The following is a 23,489-nucleotide window of genomic DNA, read 5'->3' on the forward strand; positions in this document are numbered from 1 at the left end:
ATCACAATTTTTTATTATTGAGTGGGAATAGATTTTAATACTCATCATAGGGGAATCTATGAATCTTTTGAACATTATTACAAATGGAAGTCAAAATTCCAAATTCCGACATTCTTTGTATGTGTTTAGAGATTAGACGTGTATGTGTTTAGAGATCAATATGAGACTTTGGACAATGTTTTTGTCCACAACCCATCTATTTCGTCAATTACAAAATATTTCTCTGTCCATTGAAAATGATTGCAACAAGCATATAAATAAACGATAATAATGAAATAAAAACAGAAACGATTGAACAACAACTGTCAATTGATTAATTCGCTATAATCCACAGTCGTAGCCAATCTTTCACGTCAAACATTTTTCTATTTGTACGGATTAGGGAGAACCATTTTTTTTTTTTTTTTGGGTCAAATAGAGATTAGGAGAATTCAAATTAGTACATACTCCTTCAATCTAATCGAAAGACAATTATGCGGCGTTCAAAATAAACTTTTATTGTTCTTTCTTATAAGAATTATAAACAAGAATCCTAGTTATTTATTTAAGACTTTCTCTGGTACGTTAATATTGGGTAGGTCAAATTTTTTATCCGTTAATTTTGCATAAAATCACGTAAAAATTAAAAATATATGCAGATTTAATAGTTAGAAAAATCCGACCTACCGGTACGCCACACATATCAAAAAACCTCATTTTTTTGTCAAATTTTTTATCCGTTAATTTTGCATAAAATCACGTAAAAATTAAAAATATATGCAGATTTAATAGTTAAAAAAATCCGACCTACCGGTACGCCACACATATCAAAAAACCTCATTTTTTTTGATAAAATGAAAAAAAAAATACATATTTATCCAGACATACAATAGTATATATGTATATATAAAGATATCATAATATATTATCAAATTTGTATATTTAATAATAATTACAAATAAAAATATAATTATTAAAAACTTGTCTATATAAATATATATAAACGATAGGTCCATCATATGTCTATTATTAAAAGAATTAGTTGATTATTCTTCAAAAACAGATGAAACGAAATGATATTTACATCATTGATGATGCGAACCAAGATATGCTCTATCTTCTCACCTTCCCTTACGTCATTGTACCCTACTATTATTCATTGCGATGTTTAATAATAATTACGTAATTACATTATCTGGAAGAATATTTGATCCATATGTAGCTCACGCATTTAATCATTTGATCCAATCCATCTCTCCAATTAGCAGGATCCTACATGGAAAAAAAAAATGAAGATAAGCATATATGAAATAAGTATATACAAATATATAATTTCCCACTCGTATAAGGTCCAATCATTGTTTTATTCATATAACTTTGAGTTTTATATTCTGAGAAAATAGTATGAATATGTGTCTTTTTATTTACAAGCTTCTTCGCAAATCATTATCCAAGTTAAATGTTACAAACATTGTTGATATATAAATTCAGAATATATAAAATGTGAATTAGTGATGTTGCTAACTTGGAAACGTATATAGGAATTGGGGAGAGAAGGCGTGGGACAAGATTCTTATGTCATGTATTCTTTTTATCTAAATTCTAAAGCATCACATTTGTTGACAGTAAAAATTAGTCAATCGATTAATATCAAGCTTTTGTGATTTGTGAGTGGATTAAGAACGAGATGAAGAAAAAAAAAGAATAATAACACGAGAATTTATAGTGGCTCACTCCAATATAGAGCTACGTCCACTGTCTGAGAGAGAGTTTTTTACTATTTTCAGAAGAATTATAATTCTAAGAAATAATATTCTGGAACCAGCCCCTTTTTTTGGGGCAATTATCCCCATATATATACACAATATTGTCCCCTGTCCATTATCTAATCACATCCCGTGATATATTCACCAAACCCCAGAACAGTAATCTCTGATTACCGAGATGTTATCCAGTCTGCCTGATTTTCTCCACCGGCTTCACCATTAACTCTGCATGCATTTAATGCACGTCAAATCTCTATACACTTGTCACTTCAGTCTGGACATGGCTGCGTTCGACGCCTTCAGCTCTTTGGAAGCGGTCTTTGCTCATGGCCAGTAAAGTGCTTGTCTCCATGTTGTGGTCTTCCTTTCATGCAGTCGACCCCTTCAATGGAGTTATTTCTATGCACTCTACTGACCATTCTGTACCTTCCAGTCTTAATTATTTCATGCTTTAATTGCGCCATGCGGTGCTCAACAATTGTCTCATGTGGGGTTTAAGGTTTTACCCCACAACATTTGCCCCTTAGGTTAAGGCTATCTCTTAGGTTGCCTCAACCTCCACGGATACTTAGTCCATGTTCGGAGCCCTTGTCCAATGGATGCTTATCAATGACGGTGCCTAGTATGGTGTCCCGAGGCAATAATGACTCTGACACTGAGGCGGCTTCTTTCTCTTGGGCTCGTCATCTGGCGGCATGTTGCCCGTTGCCGAGTGATTTAGACGGTCGAGGCCTTGGGTTATTTCTCCTAACATTTTCACTTTCCCCAATCATTTTTGAGGTACTACGCTGGTCACCAGCATTCTGGTTCCCGACTGCAGCGGTGCTCGGTGGTCTTGGTGCGTCCTCCAGGGGAGGCATAGAGCTTCTCCCATCTATACGCTTGATGGTCGCCACCAGCCCACGAACCATGTTGGTCAAAGCGTTGTGTTGGGCCTGCATTTGCGCCGGGTCGGGTTGCTACACACTCGGGGTCGGGGCTTCATCCCTCACCGGGGGTTGATTCCCCTAGTCGGGTTGGTTTCCACCCCCCCTTCTATTGGCCTGATTGGCCAGAAGTGTGGTGTTTTCCTCTGTTTGGCTGCCTTGGTTTGCAACACTATTTCTTGTTCTTCTTGGCGCCATACCTGTTGATGAGCTTCTTGTAATCTAAAATTCCTCACATAAACCAGAGATTCTGGGTTCGATCATCAGCGGAGTCGCTAATTGTTGACTGTAAAAATTAGTCGACAGATTAATAACAAGCTTTTTTGATTTGTGAGCGAATTAAGAACGATATTAAGTAAAAGAGAAGAATAATAGCACAAGATTTACAGTGGTTCACTCCAATATAGAGCTACATCCACTGTCTGAGAGATAATTTTTTACTATCTTAAGAAGAATTACAATTTTGAGAAATAATATTATGGAACTAGCCCCCTTTTTGGGGCGATTCCCCCATATACATACACAATATTGTCCCCTGTCCATTATCTAATCACATCCCGTGATGTATTCACCAAACCCCAGAATAGTGACTTTTGATTACCGAGATGTTAGCTAGTCTGCCTGATTTTCTCCACCGGCTTCGCCACTAACTCTGCATGCATTTAATGCACGGAAAACCTCTGTACAGTTGTCACTTTAGTCTGGACATGGATGAGTTCGGCGTCTTCAGCTCTTTGGAAGCGGTATTCGCTCATGGCTGGTAAAGTGCTTGTCTCCATGTTGTGGTCTTCCTTTGATGCAGTCGACCCCTTTAGGGGAGTTATTTCTGTGCATTCTACTGACCATTTTGTACCTTCCAGTCTTAATTATTTCATACTTTACTTGTGCCACGTGGCGCTCAGCTATTGCCTTATATAGGGTTTAAGGTTTTACTCCACAACAACATTCAATTTGGTTTTTCTCATTTAAAATCATTAAAAAAATCATTCGTTAATTTAGTCAAAGAAGACTCCAAGAAGTATCACTATCAAATGACTAAACTGATAATGGACTGTAATAGCTAGCTATATCTTTGTGATGCAGAATATCTGCTTATGTTTTTAATTTAAATATCATAAATTATCTAATAGGATATAGTTTGTTGTTATTTGTAATTTTAAGATAGAACCATGTTTATCTTGTAGAATTTTTGAATTATTTAGCTATAAAGTTTATGTTTTATATTTTTATAATTACTTTGCTGATAGTAATTTTGTTCAGGCTTTAAATGATTAATAAATATTGAGGTTTCAGTTTTCTCTTTATGAGTTTTTGTTCTCCTCCTACTTCTATCTCCCTCGTATCCTATTTTATCTTACATCTTGATTATGTTATTCTCTCTAAATTCTCTCTCTGTTTTGAATTATGGTGTGGCCTTATATCACTTTACTTTTTTAAGTTGTTGATGCAAAAAAGAAAGAAAGAAAGAAAAGAACAAAAGAACAATTTTGTCATGATAAATTTATGATAATAACAATTTTTTATATGTATTTTTCATACCGTTAAATTCTTATCGATGCGTTTGTTTGCTTATTTTCTTTATTACTTGCAATGGAAATTGGTTGAAAGGAAGCTAATTAACTATCAACTATAACTGTTTCATGCACTATGTTCTAACTACCCCGATCGACCAGATAGTGAAGAATTTATGCGTTATGGCGATTACCACAAGTGGTTTATGGTCATTTTATGGCCAATAAAATTTATTAGTTTCTCTATACCTCCAATTCAAAGATTTTTATATTTCGGGGGTAATTAAGCCATCCAATTCTAAAATATATGTGTTCAATACGTGTAACACCTCAAAAAATTAAATGGGATTAATTAAGGTAATTAAAATTGATTAGTGTGCCTAATCTAGTTTAATAAATTAATTATTGACTAATAAATGTTTCTGACGTGTAAATTTAAATAATTCTAAGGTATTTGAATATTTTCAGTAATTATATTTTACCCAGAAATGTATGTGGGCACATTTTCTGGACTGTCTTTTAAATGTTTGACACCTGTCCATTTTTCTTTTTTTTTCCTTTTTTTTCTTTTTCTTTCTTTCCTTCCCTACCCATGCAACTCTCTCTCTCTCTCACTCTCATCCTCACTCTCTCTCTCCCGTTTTGCCTCAAACCAACTGGATTTCGAACCAAAGAAGGATTTCAAGAAGTTTTCAACGCCAAGAGAATGATTCGAGGTAAGATTTCTGAAAAACTTCTCTTGAATCTCGAATTTTTCAGATTTAAAAACTTATTTTTGGTTCGAAATGCATCTTGATGGATTTTGAGTAAAACAATGGTAGAAATTGGAGATCTTGGGTTATTTAGACTTGATTAAGTACTTAGAACCTGGATATAGTGATTTCCCCTTGAGATATTTCGAATTGGAACTGAAATTATAGGTTTTCAGACTGATTTTGGTGAGTTTTCCTCACCATGCTGATTCCACCAGTCGACCGGATTTCATTGCAACAGGTCGACCTGTGCGGTCGACCGAAGTGCACACCACCGGTCGACCGATGGTGTTGCACTGCTCTGTCACCGGTCAACCGGTGTACATGGGGTTTGACCCTGTTTTGCTTGAAAATGCTGTTTTGACCTCAATTTTTTAGGAGAACCCAAATTAGCTTCATTTGGGGACCTAGAATGAATGTACCGGTCAACCGGTGTACATGGGGTTTGACCCTGTTTTGCTTGAAAATGCTGTTTTGACCTCGATTTTTTAGGAGAACCCAAATTAGCTTCATTTGGGGACCTAGAATGAATGGATTAGCATCTTTAATCCATGTTTTGAGATTGAAAACCCTTTGAATGATGATTTGAAACATGAAATGGTTTGTGGAACTGATAATTGAATTATGACACACTAATAGGAAATCGAAGTGTATAATTGGTATTGAATTACTTTAGGAATGAGAATTGGATCCTAAAGTGTGGTTTTGTATCAGTACTAGCTGAGGACTCGGATTGTGGGGCTTTGAGGAAGCGAAAGCTGAAATAGTGCAACGCTAGCCAGGTTTGATATTTGAGAGGTAGGATTCCTTATCCCTTTCTTTGGTAGCCTAATTTTAAAAGAGTTTTGGTCTTACAAGTGTTTTAAAGAAAGGGCATGTTTGCGAAAGAAAAGCATGTTTAAAAAACAATAGCTTGATTTTAGCTATTGGTATTATAATGAACTGTTTCATAAAGTTTAATGAATGATTTCTTAAGACAAGAGATCTTGTGAATCGCTAAACCGGCTGATGGCCTAGATAGGATGTGGAGAGTGCATCCTTGGGGGCAGAACCTGAAACCCGGTCTGGGGGTGATAGGCTTGTGCACGTGGTTGTGTAAGTAATTTATCATAGTATAAATTACTTGTTGATGCCTGTAATACATAGATTTTCAGTTATATTTCCTTTCAGAAAAAGGATGTAAGGTTCCGGTTGTTGTGTTGGAACTGAATGTCTATATTTATTTCATTGCTTATTCATTTATTTATTTACTCATTCATTTATTTACTATGTTTTACAAAAGTATATCCTACTGGGCCTTTCGCTCACGTTTTTATTTATTTTATAAATATTAAACCCCTCCCAGGTGACTCTAGGAGCAGTGCGGAGTAGCTGAGTTAGATTGCTATCACCAGATTTGGTGAGGATTGTGATCATCCTCCCTGTGTACGAATGTAGGAATTGCAAATTCTGTAAACTCTGAATATTTGGATTTCTAGACTGTGGTTGATGTCTGTAATGTTATTTACATGTTCATGTATGTACAATATTGAAGATCCTGTGGGTGTAGCCCTGAGTGATGTTAGAGGTTCGAGTTCTAGCCTCTTCCTTGGAATCTACTTTTCAATTAAACGGGAGGTTTGTTTAGGAATTTCTTTAATATCTTATTCTTAATCGCGTTTAACCTCTAAACGAGCCTCCACGTCACCGACCCCTGTCCCGGGGCGTGACAATACGTATATATGTTAGGAAACTAATTCTTGTGTCTCCTTATTCTTATCTCTTTTCATGTCCTCTAATAATATTGTGACACGTAAATTAAAATGTCACGTTAATTAAAAAGTCAAGACGTGACATGTTATTAGTGTACATCAATAAAGCATACTTTAATAAGAAGGGTGTTTATTCCATCATACTAAAACAAACCAAGTAATAAATAATTGAACTACGAAAAAGATGTTTTAATTTGTGAAGGTCTTTTTACGATAGGGTCTATATACAATTTTGATATAAATTTAATAGCTGAAAAATAAAATCGTACATGTAATATATTTTTTATTCATGCAGTAGAGTAGCAATTTCCTAATTTTTTATTCATGTAATTGGAGTAGCCTCTGAATTTTTAAAAATTGTAGATAACCGTTTCTTTCTTTGGGTTCTACAATGAAATCAGAAATTACTTCTGAGCTAGCTATCTACAAAATAGAGACAAATCTACTTCTTGATGAGTCAAACCATCATTGGGAATACAAGATTAGCTGAAGTGGAATCTTTCCTTTTCTGTGACATATTATTGTCGTTTCCTTCATCTTCTACCAATATTAGACAAGAATGAAACACCGTTGTTATAATCTATGCAAACACTTGAAACCAAATATGAGGCTCATATAATCTTGTCAATTCAGGAATCGGATTGGCTAGATTATCTGATTATGTGTTTTTCCCCATATTTTTAATGTGTTCACTTTTTAGATAAAATAAAGAAAGAATCAAGGAATGATCAGATGATTTGTTAGGACACATGGAACACATGCACAGGCCATCACGCCGTGATTGCTTCGTCGGTACAAGCTGCAGTAATATGGAACACTAGTTAGTCTTTGGGCCCATTTGGGAGTTCAAACAGTAGAAGAAGAAAAGAATGAGTTAGGACTAGTATTTTAAATACTACATTGGAAAAGTGTCTTTAATATTTCTAGCAAAAACTGCACGTGCATTTATGTCCATTCAATTTTTGTTTTTAAATATAAGTGATTAACTAAATAATAAATGCGTAATAGAAAGAATTAAAAATAAATCATATATGACTTTGGGTGTGTTTAGAACTCGTTTCAAAATGATTTTGTTTTCTGTATGAAAATGAAAATAAAAACGTTTTCATTTTCCTTTTTGAATCATTTCTGAAAATGTGTTTGATAGTTTTATTCCGAAATTATTTTCAGTTTAAAAAAAACTGAAATTGTGTTTGGTGATTTAATTTCTAAAAACATGTAATAATATTTAAAATAATAATATATTAAATATATTAAATAATAATATATTAAATAAATATATTAAATAAACATTATATACATGAAAACTAGTGTGTTATGCTACTACAAAGGAAATGGGTGTGTTTCGGAGAAATCTCTGGAATTTTCCGATCCGGAGCCGAAGAGGCTGCGATCGTCGTCGTCGTCGCCAGAGAAGAAGTCATCGTCTAGGGTCCCGACTCTGGTGAGGTGGAGGAAGGGGCAGCGAGGTCGAGGCAGAAGAGGAGTCCAGCCCGTCGAGATCGGAGAAGATTCTTGCGCGATTCCACCGACAACCCAAGGCTTAGAACAAAGAAGAAGGGGGTCGAGGGGGAACATAGGAAAAATGAAAATGGGAAGGAAAACAATCCTTAATCGTTTTCAGTTTTCCTGACTTTTTGGGAATAAGTAAAAAACGTTTTCAATTTTTATTTTTTAGGAAATGCGGTGCCAAACGCATTTGTGAGAGCATTTTCATTTTTTAGTTCTCGAAAAACGTGAAAAATGTTTTTAAAAATGATTCCAAACAGGCACTTTATTTTACAGAGTTTCTCAAATAATTTTTCATATGTTGGCACGATGGGCGAATTTCTCCATCATAAATTCGTGGTACTCACGGTGCCCCATGTGCCCGATTATTAATTTCATCGTAAGATAAATAATTAATCAATTAATCAACACAACTATATAAACATGGACAGGAAGTTAAAATTAATAAAAGAAAAATAGTTTTGAAATTTTATAGATATTATGTGATATCTCATGCTTAAAATTAAATATTACAACATATTACACATAATATATATAGTTTAATAATAGTAGAGAAAATTGTTGAACTTACTCTTATAGTGCATTGATTTAGATTTTTATCTCTTACTCTTAATTAGTACCCTTTTGACTATATTGACTAAAAAGGATATTATTCAAGAATAAGAGGTAAAAATCCAAACTCATGCATTCTAAGAGGTGTTTGTCTCATTTTCCTTAATAATATGATATAATCAAACGAGGCGATTAAACAAGGAATAGGGTTAAGGACCTCTTACCTTACACTTCGATCCGTGACATGTTAAAATTTAATCCATGTATAACCTGCATCCATTTAAATCATTTTTTATGTCTCGTTTAAGGTGGGTTCCAATGGGTAAGTGAGTTAATGAGTAAAATTAGTATTCCTATACGTTGGCCATGTATGGATACAAAGATGATAAAAAGCAACAAACATAGCCGAGTAAAAAATAAATAATAATTTATGTGATAAATGAATCATTTACCGCGTAAATGGTTTATTTATCGCTAGTAAAAACAATTTGTTTACATAAATTTTCTTTCTACAACTGGTAAAAAGAATTTTTTTCATTCAATTAAAGATTTTTTAAATTTTTTTACCACATAAGTTATTTTTTTGCAAGTCGTAATAAATTATTTACACAATAAATGATCAAATAAACTGTTATTTACTTTAAATAATTTTAAAATATAATATTTATTTAATTTAATTTAAATAATCTTGTTATTTACTACCATTTCCCTTTTAAAATTCTTCTATTAAAAATGCCATTTCCCTCTTCCACCCTTATTAAGGTGCTTCTTACCTAATAAGGCCCAATGGACAGATGAGCCCAAATCATGAGGATCAAAGTGAAGCCAGACAATGAAAGCTAAACGAGATGCCCAACCAACAGTAATCTGGTTACCGGTTTCGGGTCAACACGTGCCAGCTCAGCGTCTCCTCATATACACCGCCAAGCATCGGAAAAGAGACAAGACAACGAAGATGAACTTTGTTTCGGTTTCTTTTCTTTTTGTGGGACAATAAAAGAGGACGAATTACGATATACTCTAATCTTTGGAGAGCAATTCGGATCGGAGAAAAAAAAAAGGAAAAAAAAAAAGAAAAGAAGAAAGAAAGATGAGCGAGGAATCATCGAAGAGCAGAGGAGTGACCGGCGACCAGGAGAGCCAGCACTACGGCACCTTCCAAGGCGTGGCCAACTACTACCATCCTCCTTCTCACCAGCCACCGGCTCAGCCGGTTGTCGGTTTCCCTCAGCCGTTACCGCCTCCCGGCGTAACCGGTCATCCCCGCTACCCTCACGTCCATTATCCTCATGCTTATCAAACCGTCCCTGGTACGCTTCGCTCTCTCCTCTGTTTGTTTTTCTTATTCCTTTAATTACGTAAAATAGATATGTAGATTTTTTTGTGCATATGATATCGAATTGGGCGTTGTTTGGATGATGCTTATTAAATGCATAATTTGTTTTTGATTGTGTTATAGATTTTATTATTTTTTTCCCCTGAAATGATTGTTTATATTAGGTTATCATGGATGAAATTGCATTTTTAGTTATGATACATGAAATTGATCATGATTGAAAATAAATTGACTTTGGATATTAAAGTGGTTAACTTGACATCTTCTTGTGGTGTTTTTTTTTTTTTTTGAAATGGGAGCTATGGTGAGTTATCAATGCTAATTTACACTTTTTTTTTGGGTGCTCTTTAGTGGAAAATTTGCCCTTGTACAATTTATGTGATAGTTTCTGAAATTATCAGATATCATTATTTGGGGGGGTTTCACTTTATCTTATTTGCTTATCAACCCAAACGCAGAGTTCATTTGGAAAGCATTTTTCGAGTTTTCATATATTCGATTTTGTAAAGGTTATATGAATTCATATGCATATGAGAAGTTATCAACTGAGGAATTAGCTTCTTTTTGAGGGGGATATAGAAATTGTAGCGCGCATTTGTTTCTGCTGTAGTTTTAGGTTTATGTCGCTGATGTTTTAAAGAGACTCAAAACTTGACACATTTTTTCGCTGCTAAAGCGATGTTGAAGTTATGATATTATTGTAGTTTAATGTATGAATAATAGCTAAGGCTTGAGTACTTTCTATGATTATATTGAGTAGACGTTTCTTTATTTATATTTAATCTTCATCTTGTTATATTGTTGTTCCAAAGGTTATGCTGTTGTTGAAGGACACCCTGTAAGAGAACATCGTCTTCCTTGCTGTGGCCTGGGCATGGGCTGGTTTTTGTAAGTTTGTCGAGATTTATCCTTTTCATATTCAACTATTGTCATTTGTAAGTCTAGTTTTAACTTTTAAGGGAAACAATATGGGTTTGAGTTTAGGCCCCAATGAAATGATTAAGATAAGCTAGCTCGTTCATCTGCACATTAAGAAGAACTACCCGGTGGTGCAGAACTCTTTGACCCTTAGATGCAGAGGAACTGACATCTATCTCACCTCCACTCCACTCCTTATGTACAATGAATGAGCAGACAAGCGTCTCCTTTGTTTTGGCTTTGAAGAATAGTTCATAAACAAACACATTTATTCCAATACATCTATCCATGTAGGCATGAGAAATGAACTGAAGGAACTTTGTGGTTTTTTTTGTTTTTGTTTTTGTTGTATATTATAAGTGATATGAAAAGACTAAGTTATACTATACATAATTAGTGACTTATATGACCTATGCCTAATTGATGAAGAATGTTGACTAAACTTGGCTTCTTGAGCTTCTTTTTTCTTTTTGAAAAAACATAGTGCTTGTCCAGTTTCTTATTTTTTTAGTCCTTTTCAGTCGTGTTGATTATAGGTCAGTGGTTCTTGAGCACTCAGTTTCGGAGACTGGAGAGTAACTGTTGACTTGAGTTGCGCACCTTAAAGTAACTAAATCTAATGTTAGTCTAATACTGTAGGGTCTATTGATGAAATAGAATTGTTTGATTTCTCATGATTAATTAGCCTTCTTCAAAAAATCATTAACTTGTTTTAGGATAATATGCTAACATTCAAATATCTGACCAAGGCAAATAGGAATATGTTATGGACATTGAACAGCTCTGTTTTGAAGTAATTAAATTATAGCTTCTGCATTTATTGAAAAATCATCTTTAACCATCTTGCAGGATTGTCAAATTTTGTGTTGATTCTCGATGTTTGTCTTTACAAGTATAGTTCTCCGGTTTATCTAGTTCATGTTTATGATTGGTGTTTTCACTGTTTCTTTGGTCAGGTTTTTAATTGGTTTCTTTCTTGGTGGCATTCCTTGGTATGTGGGAGCTTTTATTCTACTTTGTGTACGAGTGGATTACAGAGAAAAGCCTGGATATGTGGCCTGCATGATCGCTGTAAGTATCCTTTATGCTTTCATTTTATTTTATTTTTAACTTGCTACAATTGTTCTTGAATTTCATTTTTCTTTTTGCAACTTAATTGTCTGAAGTATCTTATTCTTTGTAATGAGTCTAATGACAATGAAATTAAGCAAAATGTTTTTTCTGATTCTTTCAACTTTATTCAAAACCCAGTCCTTGTCCTTAATAATAAGTGCATGTTTTTGTAATTTTAACCAACAATACATGCAGCAGTAAAAATGAATTGTTCCTGACATCTTAGTGTATACGGTGAATTCATGCGGAAGGTTCAGTAGCCCTTTAAAGTGGGTATTTAGATATGAGAGAGAATTTTTATGTTAAAATATAGTATCCATTTTTGAATGTCCTTGCAGTTTTCTGCGTGTTGTTATTTCTAGTTTGTGTTTTACTCTTTTTTGTCCGATTATGTTTAAGTTGCACGCTGTGAATTCATGCATAAGCTTCATGGTCATTTTTTAGGTGCTTTTCAAATTTGAGAGGGGGATTTTGATTTATTGTGAATTACATTACACTGGTCATTAATGTCAGTCTCCTATTGTGGATTACTTTGTCGAAATTAAAAATTTAAAGCTAAAAAAAAAAAATAAGAAGAAAAAGAAAGAGAGAGATCAAAACCTTGTTCATTTTGCTGACTACTCATGCGCCAATTGTTTGTTGGTTATCAGAAAAGTGCAGAGAACCTCACGGGCAATTGTTTTATGATTTACTGTGTCAATATGCAATTTCAAAATGATAAAAGTGTCATTCAGTCATACCATGTCGACCAGGAAATTGTATAGTTTTGAAATTGCATATAGTAAATTATACGCCCTAGTCACACTTCTCCATTTCGTGGTCGATCATTATCCGCTTAATTGTGCTGCCAATACCAAGTATTGTTCTACTTCAAACATTGAGAACTTTTTAGATTGTGCATGGTGTGTGGTATATCACATTAATTTAAGATTTCTCAGAAGAAAAAAGTTAAAAAGTGTTCCTATCATCTTACTTTCTCTTAAAACCACGACTGTGTCAATATTATTGATAATCCGTCGTCTGGTATTGTTGCATGCATTTCTATCAATCTGATAGTTAATACGACAGGCCAGTTGATAACTTGACAACTTGATGCGATGGCTGTTTGTTGGAATACTGTTGAATTGGTTTCGTTATGCTGTAGATTACATTATAGGCATTAGGCACTTATTTCGTTTAAGTTGCTGTTCAAATTTTTATAGGAAGAAGGTGCACATACTTGCCTTTTAATTGGAAATGCAATTTTACTGCTGTTTGTGTATTTAAGTTAACCGTTTGTGTGGTCCGAATTTGACCACTTTATGTTTATGGTGTTCCTTTTCTTCTTTATTTTCAGGCCATACTAGCTATAATTGCTGTAACTCTTGGCGTAACGAAGGGAACTCATGCTTGGTGAGCCCCGAAACGGGTTGTGAAGATCATTGTATAGTGCTCTCCGGTTGCCGCAGTGAATATATCAGTTGGTTAAATGTAACTAAACTTGGAGGTTGTCTTGTTTTAGCCTTGTATTTATAAATTCTTGAGTGTTCATAATGTTGTCAAAACACTTGGTTTCTTAATATTCTGACGATGAATTGAGTAGCAGTAGTTGAAAGAGGAGAAAAGGGGCAGAAGCTTTTTGAAGAGAAAGTGGTGTTCTCGTAGGTGTCGCTAGAACTTGTTTACACTTTTTTCTTTTCTTTTTTTTTTTTTTTGTCTGAAAAAAAAAAAAAAAAAAACTAGTTTATCAGTTCCATTCCCAATATCCCATTTGAAAAAAAAAAAAAAAAAAACTAGTTTATCAGTTCCATTCCCAATATCCCATTTGAAAAATAAAAAAGAAACAGCACTTGTATCTTTAAAAATTAAATAAAAAAGAAACAGCTGTCTTCTTTATGCACGAGGCTTGATTAAATTCCTTCAAGGCGTATCGGTAGATACAGATAAATCTGACATGACATCATCAATAATCGAACGGTGCTTTCAAAGATTCTGTATGATTCAATTCATAAATTTTTATTTTGTTATAATGTTTTTTTCTCATATTTCCACCGAAAACATAATTTTGGAGCCCAAAAAAAAAAAAAAATTCCATTTAAAACACAAAAATAGTCATGTATTTGCGTGTGTATTTCCCGGCCAAAAGAAAATTGTCCACAAATTTTGTTCATAGGTTTTCAATTTCTTACCGTGTAAAGTTTATTTATTTATTTATTTTTTGCTGGTCAAATAGGGAATCAGGTGGTCTGCCTCACGTCTCCATTCATACGTCAGGAGTATACCCAAGAAACACAGGGCCACTGAGGAATGGCAAGAGCTTTTAACTATTTTCCTACGGACCATCCACTCAGTTTCTCCACCTATAGCGAGTCCTTTTTTTTTTCTATAAGAACCGGACAACCTTCTGCAGGTATGAAAACTCGAACCCGAACGGATGAATAGAGAAGACCTAGCAAAGGTCCTTAACACTAGACCACAACGCTCTGTGGCGTGTACGTTTATTTCATTACTTGTTATTGAAGGCATGAATTCTACACGCACGTATATATGCATTAGAGATTATTTCTGAATTTGGTAATTCTCTTCACCATATTTCCTCAAACAAGTATGAACAGTGACGTGCTTATCCCTGAACTTTAAAATTATTACTAACAACTCTACTGTTAAGTTTTGGATGAGAATCATTAAGACGAATTTCCAGAACTCTCCCTGAGGTTTGGTCAAATTCAAAATTCGCCTCCCGAACTATCTGAGGTGACACACGATCCTTGGGTTATGACTTGGTAGTGAAAGCACTTGTTCTAGTAAGCTCAATCTAGTTTTTGAATGAATCTCTTTAATCCGTCTAAAAATATTGATGTTTTTCCAGAATGTTATCGAACTACGATTCAAGATGATGAGAAGGAATCTATGAAGTTGTTGCTCATATGTGGTTTGGATGCAGTGCTCACGTCTCTTCAAGTGCATGCGATTGACTCCGGCTGCGGACTGGGAGTCATCCAATGGATGATTTCGACATTCAATCTTGATTATCCTGAGTACTGATGATGAGGCGAATTAAATGTTAATGGCGTTATATAGTAAATACAAAAATTAAAAAAAAAAAAGGGAAACAAACCAGGAACTTGAATCTAAAAGTGTATATAAAGAGGAGCATAAATACTCACTTTTCTAACCCTCCCAATTTTGTTTTTGTTTTTGTTTTTTATTTTCACAAATCCCAATTCCCAAAGTCCGTGGATTTAGAGGAATCTTGAATTTGTTATATTTGATCATTAGAATCGGGATAAATATGGGAGTCACCTAGGCCTCCTTTATTTCACCGATTTGAGTTTTCAGTTTTAAGTTTCTATAGTAAAAAATTCTTAGAAAATATCACATCTAATTTTTTCTGCTATAGTAAAAAGTTTTCAAAAAATATTATATCTCAACTCGAATTAAAAACTCAAATCCATGAAGTGAATGAAGTCCTAGTAAATCTCTAATTTATTGCTATTTACTAAAACATAAATTATAGTAAACAATAGATTTTTAAGACTAAATTAAGTAAATAACATATTTTAAAATATTTAAAATAAGTAGTAATAAAAAAGATTTTTATCTCATAAATTTTATATTTAAAATTTGATTTACATGGTAAAAAGAGTTTTTATCAAGTAAATTTTCTTTTTACAATTGAATTTACTGTTATTTATTTTAAATAATTTTAAAATTTATTATTTATTTTATTTATTTACTCAAATATGCTATTTACTTGGTTCTCCCCTGCTAAAATTTCCCAAAATTTTGGCTTTACTTCTCTCCCTGTTGTTTATGCATTGGATCAGTCGATTCGCTTCTTTTGGGTCGTTAAACGGGCCAGGCTTAATCCACCCCAAGCTCTAACTGGGCCTCTAGTGGGCTTAGACTCCACGTGTAATCATTTGAGTCCGTGTCACCAAGCTTTCCATTTTCACGGCCTAGGGTTTTTCCGTCTCTCAGCCTCAGCTCAAATCCTATATAATGGAAAGAAAACCCTAAACTCCTCTTTCTCTACCACAGAGAGAGAGAGAGAGAGCGTCAGAGACCTCAGAAACCTTACCGTCTTCTCTGTTTCTCAGAAATGGTTACTTTCAGGGTAAGCCGCTAATCACTCTTCCTCAGATCTCCGTCTTTTCTGATAATCTCTGTTTGTTTCCCGAGAAAATGGAAATCTTTCAGTACTTTTTGCCGATCGAGCTTTCCTTTTCCTATGTTCTGAATTTCTTTTCCTTTCAGATGATTTTAGTGTTTTGAAATGGCTTTGATTTTGGTTTCGTTGCGCAGTTTCACCAGTACCAGGTTGTGGGAAGGGCTCTCCCGTCGGAGACCGATGAGCACCCCAAGATTTACCGCATGAAGCTCTGGGCCACCAACGAGGTTCGCGCCAAGTCCAAGTTCTGGTAAGAGGAGCGATTTAGTCTCGATCTTATTGATTGATTTGTGTTTTTCGCTCGTTTTTGGGTTTTTGATTTTTTTGGTGTTCTGTTCATGAATTTGGATTTAGGTATTTTCTGAGGAAGCTGAAGAAGGTTAAGAAGAGCAACGGACAGGTTCTTGCTATTAATGAGGTAATATTTATTTTTGAAATGATATTTTTATTTGCTCATTTTTCTTGTGTTATGTGGTAAAATAGTTGTTCCTTTTAAAGCGATGTTGAACATGAATCGAATTATTGGAAATATCAGATTGTTATATTTATTTATACCACGATCTTGTAACCGGTGTTGTTGTAGCTAATGTATCGGAGGGTGGAATTTGCTGGATATGAAAAAAAAGAGATGATTCATTTTGTGTTTTATCTCTTAGACATTCTTTTATTGGTGTTTAATACATGTGAAATTGTGGGAAGTGTGAGAATTTCCCGAGTTAGTGGAATGAACTTTCAATTTCATTTTCTGGGTCCTTGCTATCATAGTTGATCTGATCATGGTTGTGGTGTTCCTTTATCTACATTTTGCTCAGGTCCATCTGTTTTACCACTTGCATATCTCTCTTTACATTGTTGTCTCTGGGGTCTGGACTCTGCAGAACTTATAATATGAGGAAAGAGTTTAATATTGGTAAATCCTGTATTGACCTTGGATAAATTAAGATCTAAAATCCCAATTCTACTTCACAATTGTAGCCGGGCTTTAACAAATGATCTATTTCAAGAAGCTGATTTGTAAAATCATATGTTGTCCTCTGGCTAGTGACAGTGCGCCATTTTTTAGTGTGTTCTCAATTCTCATCGTTGAGTCTAGACTCTAGAATTTAGACAGGAAAGTAAGTTTTATATTCACGCAAAATCATGTGTTTTTATATTCAAGCAAAATCATGTGTTGATTGTTTTTTATTTGTGGTTTTGTAATTAATTATCATTTGGTTTGGCCCTTTTGTTGGTATGAAATTTCTCAACAAATTTATCATATTTTCTTGCAGATTTTTGAGAAGAACCCCACCAAAATTGATAATTATGGTATTTGGCTGCGATATCAGAGCCGAACTGGGTACCATAATATGTACAAGGAGTTCCGTGACACCACTCTAAATGGTGCCGTGGAGCAGATGTACAATGAAATGGCTTCTCGCCACAGAGTTAGGTTCCCATGCATCCAGATTATCAAGACTGCAACTGTCCCTGCCAAGCTTTGCAAGAGAGAGAGCACAAAACAATTCCACAACTCGAAGATCAAGTTCCCATTGGTGTACAATAAGGTCAGGCCACCAACTAGGAAGCTAAAGACCACATACAAGGCATCAAGGCCCAACTTGTTTATGTAACTTGGTCATTTGACGATCAAGCAAGCTTTTAAGAGAAGTTAAAGTGAGCTATTTCTGGATCTTTTTTGGTAGAAACCTTTTTTTTTGTGGTCCCTTTTTGTTATTTTATCGGATATTTTGTTATTTGAGCATCTTTGAATCTCAAGTTGGTTTAGTTTAAAGGTTTCAACATTCTTGTTTGCTTACTACAATTCATTGCTCGATTATGGTTGTCGTTTGATTCAGTTGTGAGTTCGTATTAAACCTATTATCATCTAGATTTTTGCTCCTATTATTATTATTATTATTATTTTTTGTCGTAGTGTGTTATAGGTAAGTTTAGTCCGTTATCTTGTCTGTTATCATAGTGAAGTGAAGTGATGATTCCATGATCTTAACATGGCTGATTTCTTGCTGAAGATATGTTGGAAGAGCGACAAATTCATAAACCAATGGTGGGATTTTGGTCTCTAGACACAAAGCCTAGGAGCTTGACAACATTCTTGTGGCTGTGTTGGCTATGTTTCATTCACACACACGCGCATATCTAAAGCATTTGTTTTATATTCAAATGAAAAAAGTCACAATTAAGCAGAACATGTTACATACTTATTGGTAGAAAACAACACAACATCAATTCAGAAGCACATCTATGTAGGCTTTCAGAACAAGTGGACAACTATTGTATGGAAATCCTGCTATAATTGGATTCATAACATCTTCACATCTAAAGGGTGTATTTTAAAACATTTAGGTGAGAGAAACTGATGGCTCCGTATCATACCCCATAACATCGTAGGTAGTATATTCCACTAGCTCATACGAGCTACGATCGTGCTTGACATTCTCATGGCTGCTACTAGACGATTCATCAAGCAATCGCTTGGACTCTTCACTGTTTTTCAGAGCCTTATAGTTTCCATGATTGAGCTTATTCAGCCTTGCAAGCTCCTCCGCCACTTCTTTCATTGATGGCCTTTTAATGCCACTACTCTCCAAACATCTTGTTGCAAGCTCAGCCACGGCCTCTATTTGGTCCATCTCATCTTCATCACGAAAAACCATCGAGTCCAAGATTGTATCCACACAATTATTGCGATTTTCTTTAACTTTCGCAACAAAGTACTGAACAATGTTACTTTTCAGTCCAGTTCTCCCATTTGAGATTGGTTTCTCTCCTGTTATGAGCTCCACAATAACAACACCAAAGCTATACACATCGCTCTTTGTGGTCAAAGTGCCCGTGTTAAGATACTTGGGATCTAAGTACCCCAAAGTCCCCTGCACTGTGGTGGCTATGCCAGTTTGCCCTGGTGGAATAAAAACTGAAGCTCCGAAATCGGAGACTTTTGCAGTGTAATTTTCATCTAAGAGAATGTTTGTGGACTTGACATCTCTATGAATGATCGGCGGGTGTGCCAGAGAATGCAAGTAGTCAAGTGCTAGCGCAGTTTCTGCGGCGATTCTCAAACGGGTTCTCCACGATCTTAACATGGGCGATCTCTTGCTGTGGATGTGTTGGAAAAGCGTCCCCTGGGATACAAATTCATAAACCAAAAGTGGGATTTTGGTCTCTAAACATAAGCCTAAGAGTTTGACAACATTCTTATGGTTAACTTGCGAAACGGTGGCTATTTCTTCGTGAAATTGCTGGTGGTTTATTTGGATTTTTTCTCTTCCTTTGGCTTCTTGACCGCTACTAGCGTAGAATCATGATCCATTAAAACTCCCTTGTAAACTGAAGCAAAACCACCTCTGCCAAGGAGTTGATTTTCATTGTAATTGTTGGTTGCTTTGGCCAACTCTGCCTTGCTGAAAATTCTGACTCTTTGGTTCTTTAACACCAAACCCCCATTTTCTTTGAATATTTTCTCTCGTTTTCTCCTCTTACAATCATAGAAAATGAGTAAAGCAATAATCACAAGGAAAACGCTGGCTCCAATAACTGTGCGCAACAAAAACGACGGAAACAAGTCAAAACTCTAAATTTGAAGACCAATAATTATCAAACTGATGATAAAGCAAATAATAACTATATAAAATGCTTCTGTTGTGCATACATATTCATTATATCAGTATATATGTATATATATTATATGAAAATATCTCGTCACAATTGATCCACTAACTATAAAATGTAATGAGGCATTCCCTTTATTAAAGAAAAGGAATTTCAAGATATGAAAAATTATTTAAAAAAATAAAAAAGAGGCAGGTCATTCAAAGTTATAAATCAATCTATATATTAAGAAAACATACATGTGGCAATTGTTGTAACACGAAATCCTTGACAACCAACTTTACCATCGCCCCGCATCCCCAGAGGGCATTTGCATTCGTAGTCTCCAATCGTATTTTTGCATTTTCCTTCACAACGGTATGTTTCCGGCCAATTGCACTCGTCAATATCTAGAAGAAAAAAAGTACGTGATTAAGTATTTAAATACTACCGAAGTTAAACACTATTAACTAAGATGAAATTATATTTTCAAACCTACTTTTAATTAGTGTATAGTGTGTTCAGTAACACTAGTGTTCCTTAAGATTGTTTCATTAATCTATATCCTATATCCTTAGAGATAAATTAACGAAAAGATAAAAAATAAAAATAAAAAGCTTAGGGTACACTGGAGGTGAGCATTCCAACTAATACAAAGTAGGTATTCCACCTTAAGTGAAATTATATAAAGAGTCATTTTAAAAAACTATATTCACTTTTATGTTTTTGAAATATATGATTTTGTTTTCTAAACTGTAAAATTATGATTAAAATTTCGGATTCAAAACTTGCTAATACATATCTTACATTTAAATGATCATTTGACTAATCAATTTAATATTTTCTATTACATTGTGGATTTTAGGTATGAATATATCTTATTATACTATCATCATACTCCTAATTCATATGTTTCAGCTACTAAATTTTCGCATTTAATCGGATTCTTTTTATTGCTAATTAGAAACTGATCACGAGCTCCTCTCTATGATTCAATAAAATTTTGTGTTCTTAAGTTTTTTTCTCTTAAATTCCTCATTTTCGGATTAATATTTTCATAATTTATGTTAGACAAAATCAAAACTTCTATCCAAACAAGACAATAGATATAAAATATGATATGAATTTCAAACACGAAATTAAGAATAATAAAACCAGTAGAAAATTATTCAAATATTGAACGAAAAACCTTCAAGTTGTACTATTGGAATAATTTTTTTTTTAAATAGCGGTGGAATGACTGTTGAGATGGAAGGAATGTGAAATCAGGAATGAAAAAGTTGTATTGTTGGAGATTGTTTTTCTTTTAAGAGGAGAAGAAATCTGGGTGTCTCGAGGAAATTAAAAAATATCAATGTCTTAAATGAAGAAAATTAAGTGGCAATGATATATAAAATATTAGTAGTAATAACTATTTCTTGGAATTATGCTCTTTTTTTATTACAATCTTTTATTTCCCCAAAATAACTATTTCTTAGGATTATGCTCTTTCTGGATTACAATCTTTTTATTTCCTTAAAACGCAATTAAATGTTAGAAGATTTACTACAATACACATAAAAAATATACAAACTAATATTCTTTTCTAAAAAAAAAAAAGGGAGAAATAAAAAAATCCAGCAAGATGAGGTCTTGGCTCATTGGGGACCTAAGGCAAGGGCCTTAGTGGCCTTACCCTTGAGCCGCCTATGCTCCCATATTGCAAAATCTACCTTTTAATATTAGTGTGTGGTGAGCATCGATACTCTATAGCATTGTTCATTAAAAGACAATCCATATAATTACAAAACACACAAAAGAGAAAGACGAATGATATATTTGCACACACATAATCATGCATTATATTACTATTATTATCAGTTTACCTTGGCAGCCATGTTTGAGATACGGATTCCCCCTAAATCCTTCTAAGCACCGGCAACGATATCCGAGGGCGTTGTCGGAGTATGAGCAATCAGTATTTTCGCCGCAGGCATACTCCGATTTGGTACTCATTTTCGCTTCCTCAACATTTTTCCTCTCCCACCATCCAATCTAGCAGAACGCTCGGGTTCTCGACAGTTTCCGGCCGAAAATCAAGCCGCATATTCGAGATGTTGAAAGTCCTCTGGTCCACCAAGAAGGCAAACCCGCAAGGGTTGAATGTCAAAACGTCGCTTTGGTTAGGCGAGGTAATGAGCGTTATCTCAAGCGACTTGAGATTCTTCGGCAGCGATGTCTGGCAGCAGCCGATGCCCGAGCACGAGCCCTCAGCAGCCAGATCGACCTTGTCGCTGCAAAGGGAGATACAACCACTCCCGAACTTGCCATCTGCGTCATTCATGAAGGCGAGCGTGTCGCAGCCGAGGCCGATCAGCTTGTTCTCGGAGCTGGAGAACGTGTAAGGGTTCTTATTTCCCAAGGTAATATTCTGGTCGAAAGAGGCCGTCAAACTGGACTCGTTGTAGCACTTGTAGGCGCTATCGATGCTAACACTCATCGTACCATTCTCCACCGATATATCGAGAACCTCAATGTTTTCTCCAAGAATGAGTTTAGGGGGAGAGAAGCTGCGGTTGCATGTGAGCAAGAATTCTTTATCCTTGGCGCAGTCTTTGTCGTCGATTCCAAAAGGGTAAGGAACTTTTAGTTTCCCACATGTTCCGTTGCAACGCGGGGACTTCACGTCGGAAGTACTGTTATTTGTCGCCGCAACAGCTATGCAAATTGATGGCAACAATAATAGAAGCACTACGCCGCAGTAATTCTGTAGTTTTACGAGTATTTTGTTGTTTATCTTTGCCATCACGTAGCTATAGCTAGTATTACCACTCTTTTAATTTTTGAAGCCTTCTCTTTTGGCTATGTGCATATATAGGCAAATTGAGCGTATACATATGCTCAGATCACCTGTTGTTCTAATTTTTTGCTGGTATTTTTTATCTTTTAATTGGTATCTAATCTAATCAATTAGATTATGCAACTCAGGAATTAAGGTATGATAAAAGTTAATTAAAAAACATTTTAAACTTTTAAAATAAAGTGGCATAATGTGATTAGTTAACATAATTTTAAACATTGAATATGAAACATGAGGTGACCTGAGTTGACCTGAGTCAGGTCAATATATAGAGTATGTCATGGGTTGCTTGGAATATATCAAGGCAATACCATTTGTTCCAAAATGAATCTCTATGATTGCTAATTGTTCTAATGTGGCGTGCATACTCGTTCATTGAGATTATACAATTCAGTATCAATTTATTTTTTAAGTCAAGTCTTCCTCCACTTGCCAATAGCTAAAGTGAAAATTAATTAAGATAAATGTTATTTATTCTGCAGGTCATCTTCAGTACTTATAATATTGAAGTTGCATCTCAATTTGCCCCAACAATTTGATTACCAATTGACATATATGAATAGCTTATATTTAGATATTGAAATAGACATGGCAACTTAGGGTACAAATCAGCACAAAGTTATTATTTATTTCTTTATAATGTCATACGTGTTTTCATTTTTCTGAAGCATACAGATCTTAAATAATCCAAAATAGTTAAGTTAATTGTATATAAATGCAGTCCTTGTAATGAAAACAATTATAGTCAAGTACTACTTGTAGAAGAAACTAAGGACTTTCAATTATATATATATAT

At 34.6% G+C, this 23,489-nt stretch overlaps 1 protein-coding gene and 1 pseudogene across 2 annotated transcripts; one reads left to right on the plus strand and one right to left on the minus strand.

Moving 5' to 3' along the window:
* The first annotated feature begins 9,703 nt into the window (after window positions 1–9,703).
* LOC21404537 (60S ribosomal protein L18a) lies at window positions 9,704–18,045 on the plus strand. Of its 2 annotated transcripts, XM_024175164.1 has the most exons (6): window positions 9,704–10,056; window positions 10,895–10,970; window positions 11,957–12,071; window positions 16,398–16,513; window positions 16,618–16,681; window positions 17,535–18,045. In XM_024175164.1, exons 1-6 carry the CDS (start codon window positions 9,837–9,839, stop codon window positions 17,874–17,876), a joined length of 933 nt encoding a protein of 310 aa, XP_024030932.1. In that variant the 5' UTR covers window positions 9,704–9,836; the 3' UTR covers window positions 17,877–18,045. The 2 variants fall into 2 exon arrangements, with proteins under 2 accessions (XP_024030932.1, XP_024030931.1); XM_024175163.1 differs by lacking the exons at window positions 9,704–10,056; window positions 10,895–10,970; window positions 11,957–12,071 and adding an exon at window positions 16,110–16,209.
* A 262-nt stretch (window positions 18,046–18,307) lies between these two features.
* LOC21404539 lies at window positions 18,308–22,642 on the minus strand (annotated as a pseudogene).
* Window positions 22,643–23,489: the final 847 nt, after the last annotated feature.

Source organism: Morus notabilis, unplaced genomic scaffold (genome assembly GCF_000414095.1).
Source record: "Morus notabilis unplaced genomic scaffold, ASM41409v2 Scaffold336, whole genome shotgun sequence".
Lineage (NCBI taxonomy): Eukaryota > Viridiplantae > Streptophyta > Magnoliopsida > Rosales > Moraceae > Morus > Morus notabilis.

Bases quoted from the DNA above. Each gene is read 5' to 3' on its own strand.
- LOC21404537 (XM_024175164.1), top strand. From the start codon at position 9,837: ATGAGCGAGGAATCATCGAAGAGCAGAGGAGTGACCGGCGACCAGGAG. The intron at 10,971-11,956 runs GTAAGTTTGTCG...TTCTTTGGTCAG, and splicing joins CTGGGCATGGGCTGGTTTTT to GTTTTTAATTGGTTTCTTTC. The intron at 16,514-16,617 runs GTAAGAGGAGCG...ATTTGGATTTAG, and splicing joins CGCGCCAAGTCCAAGTTCTG to GTATTTTCTGAGGAAGCTGA.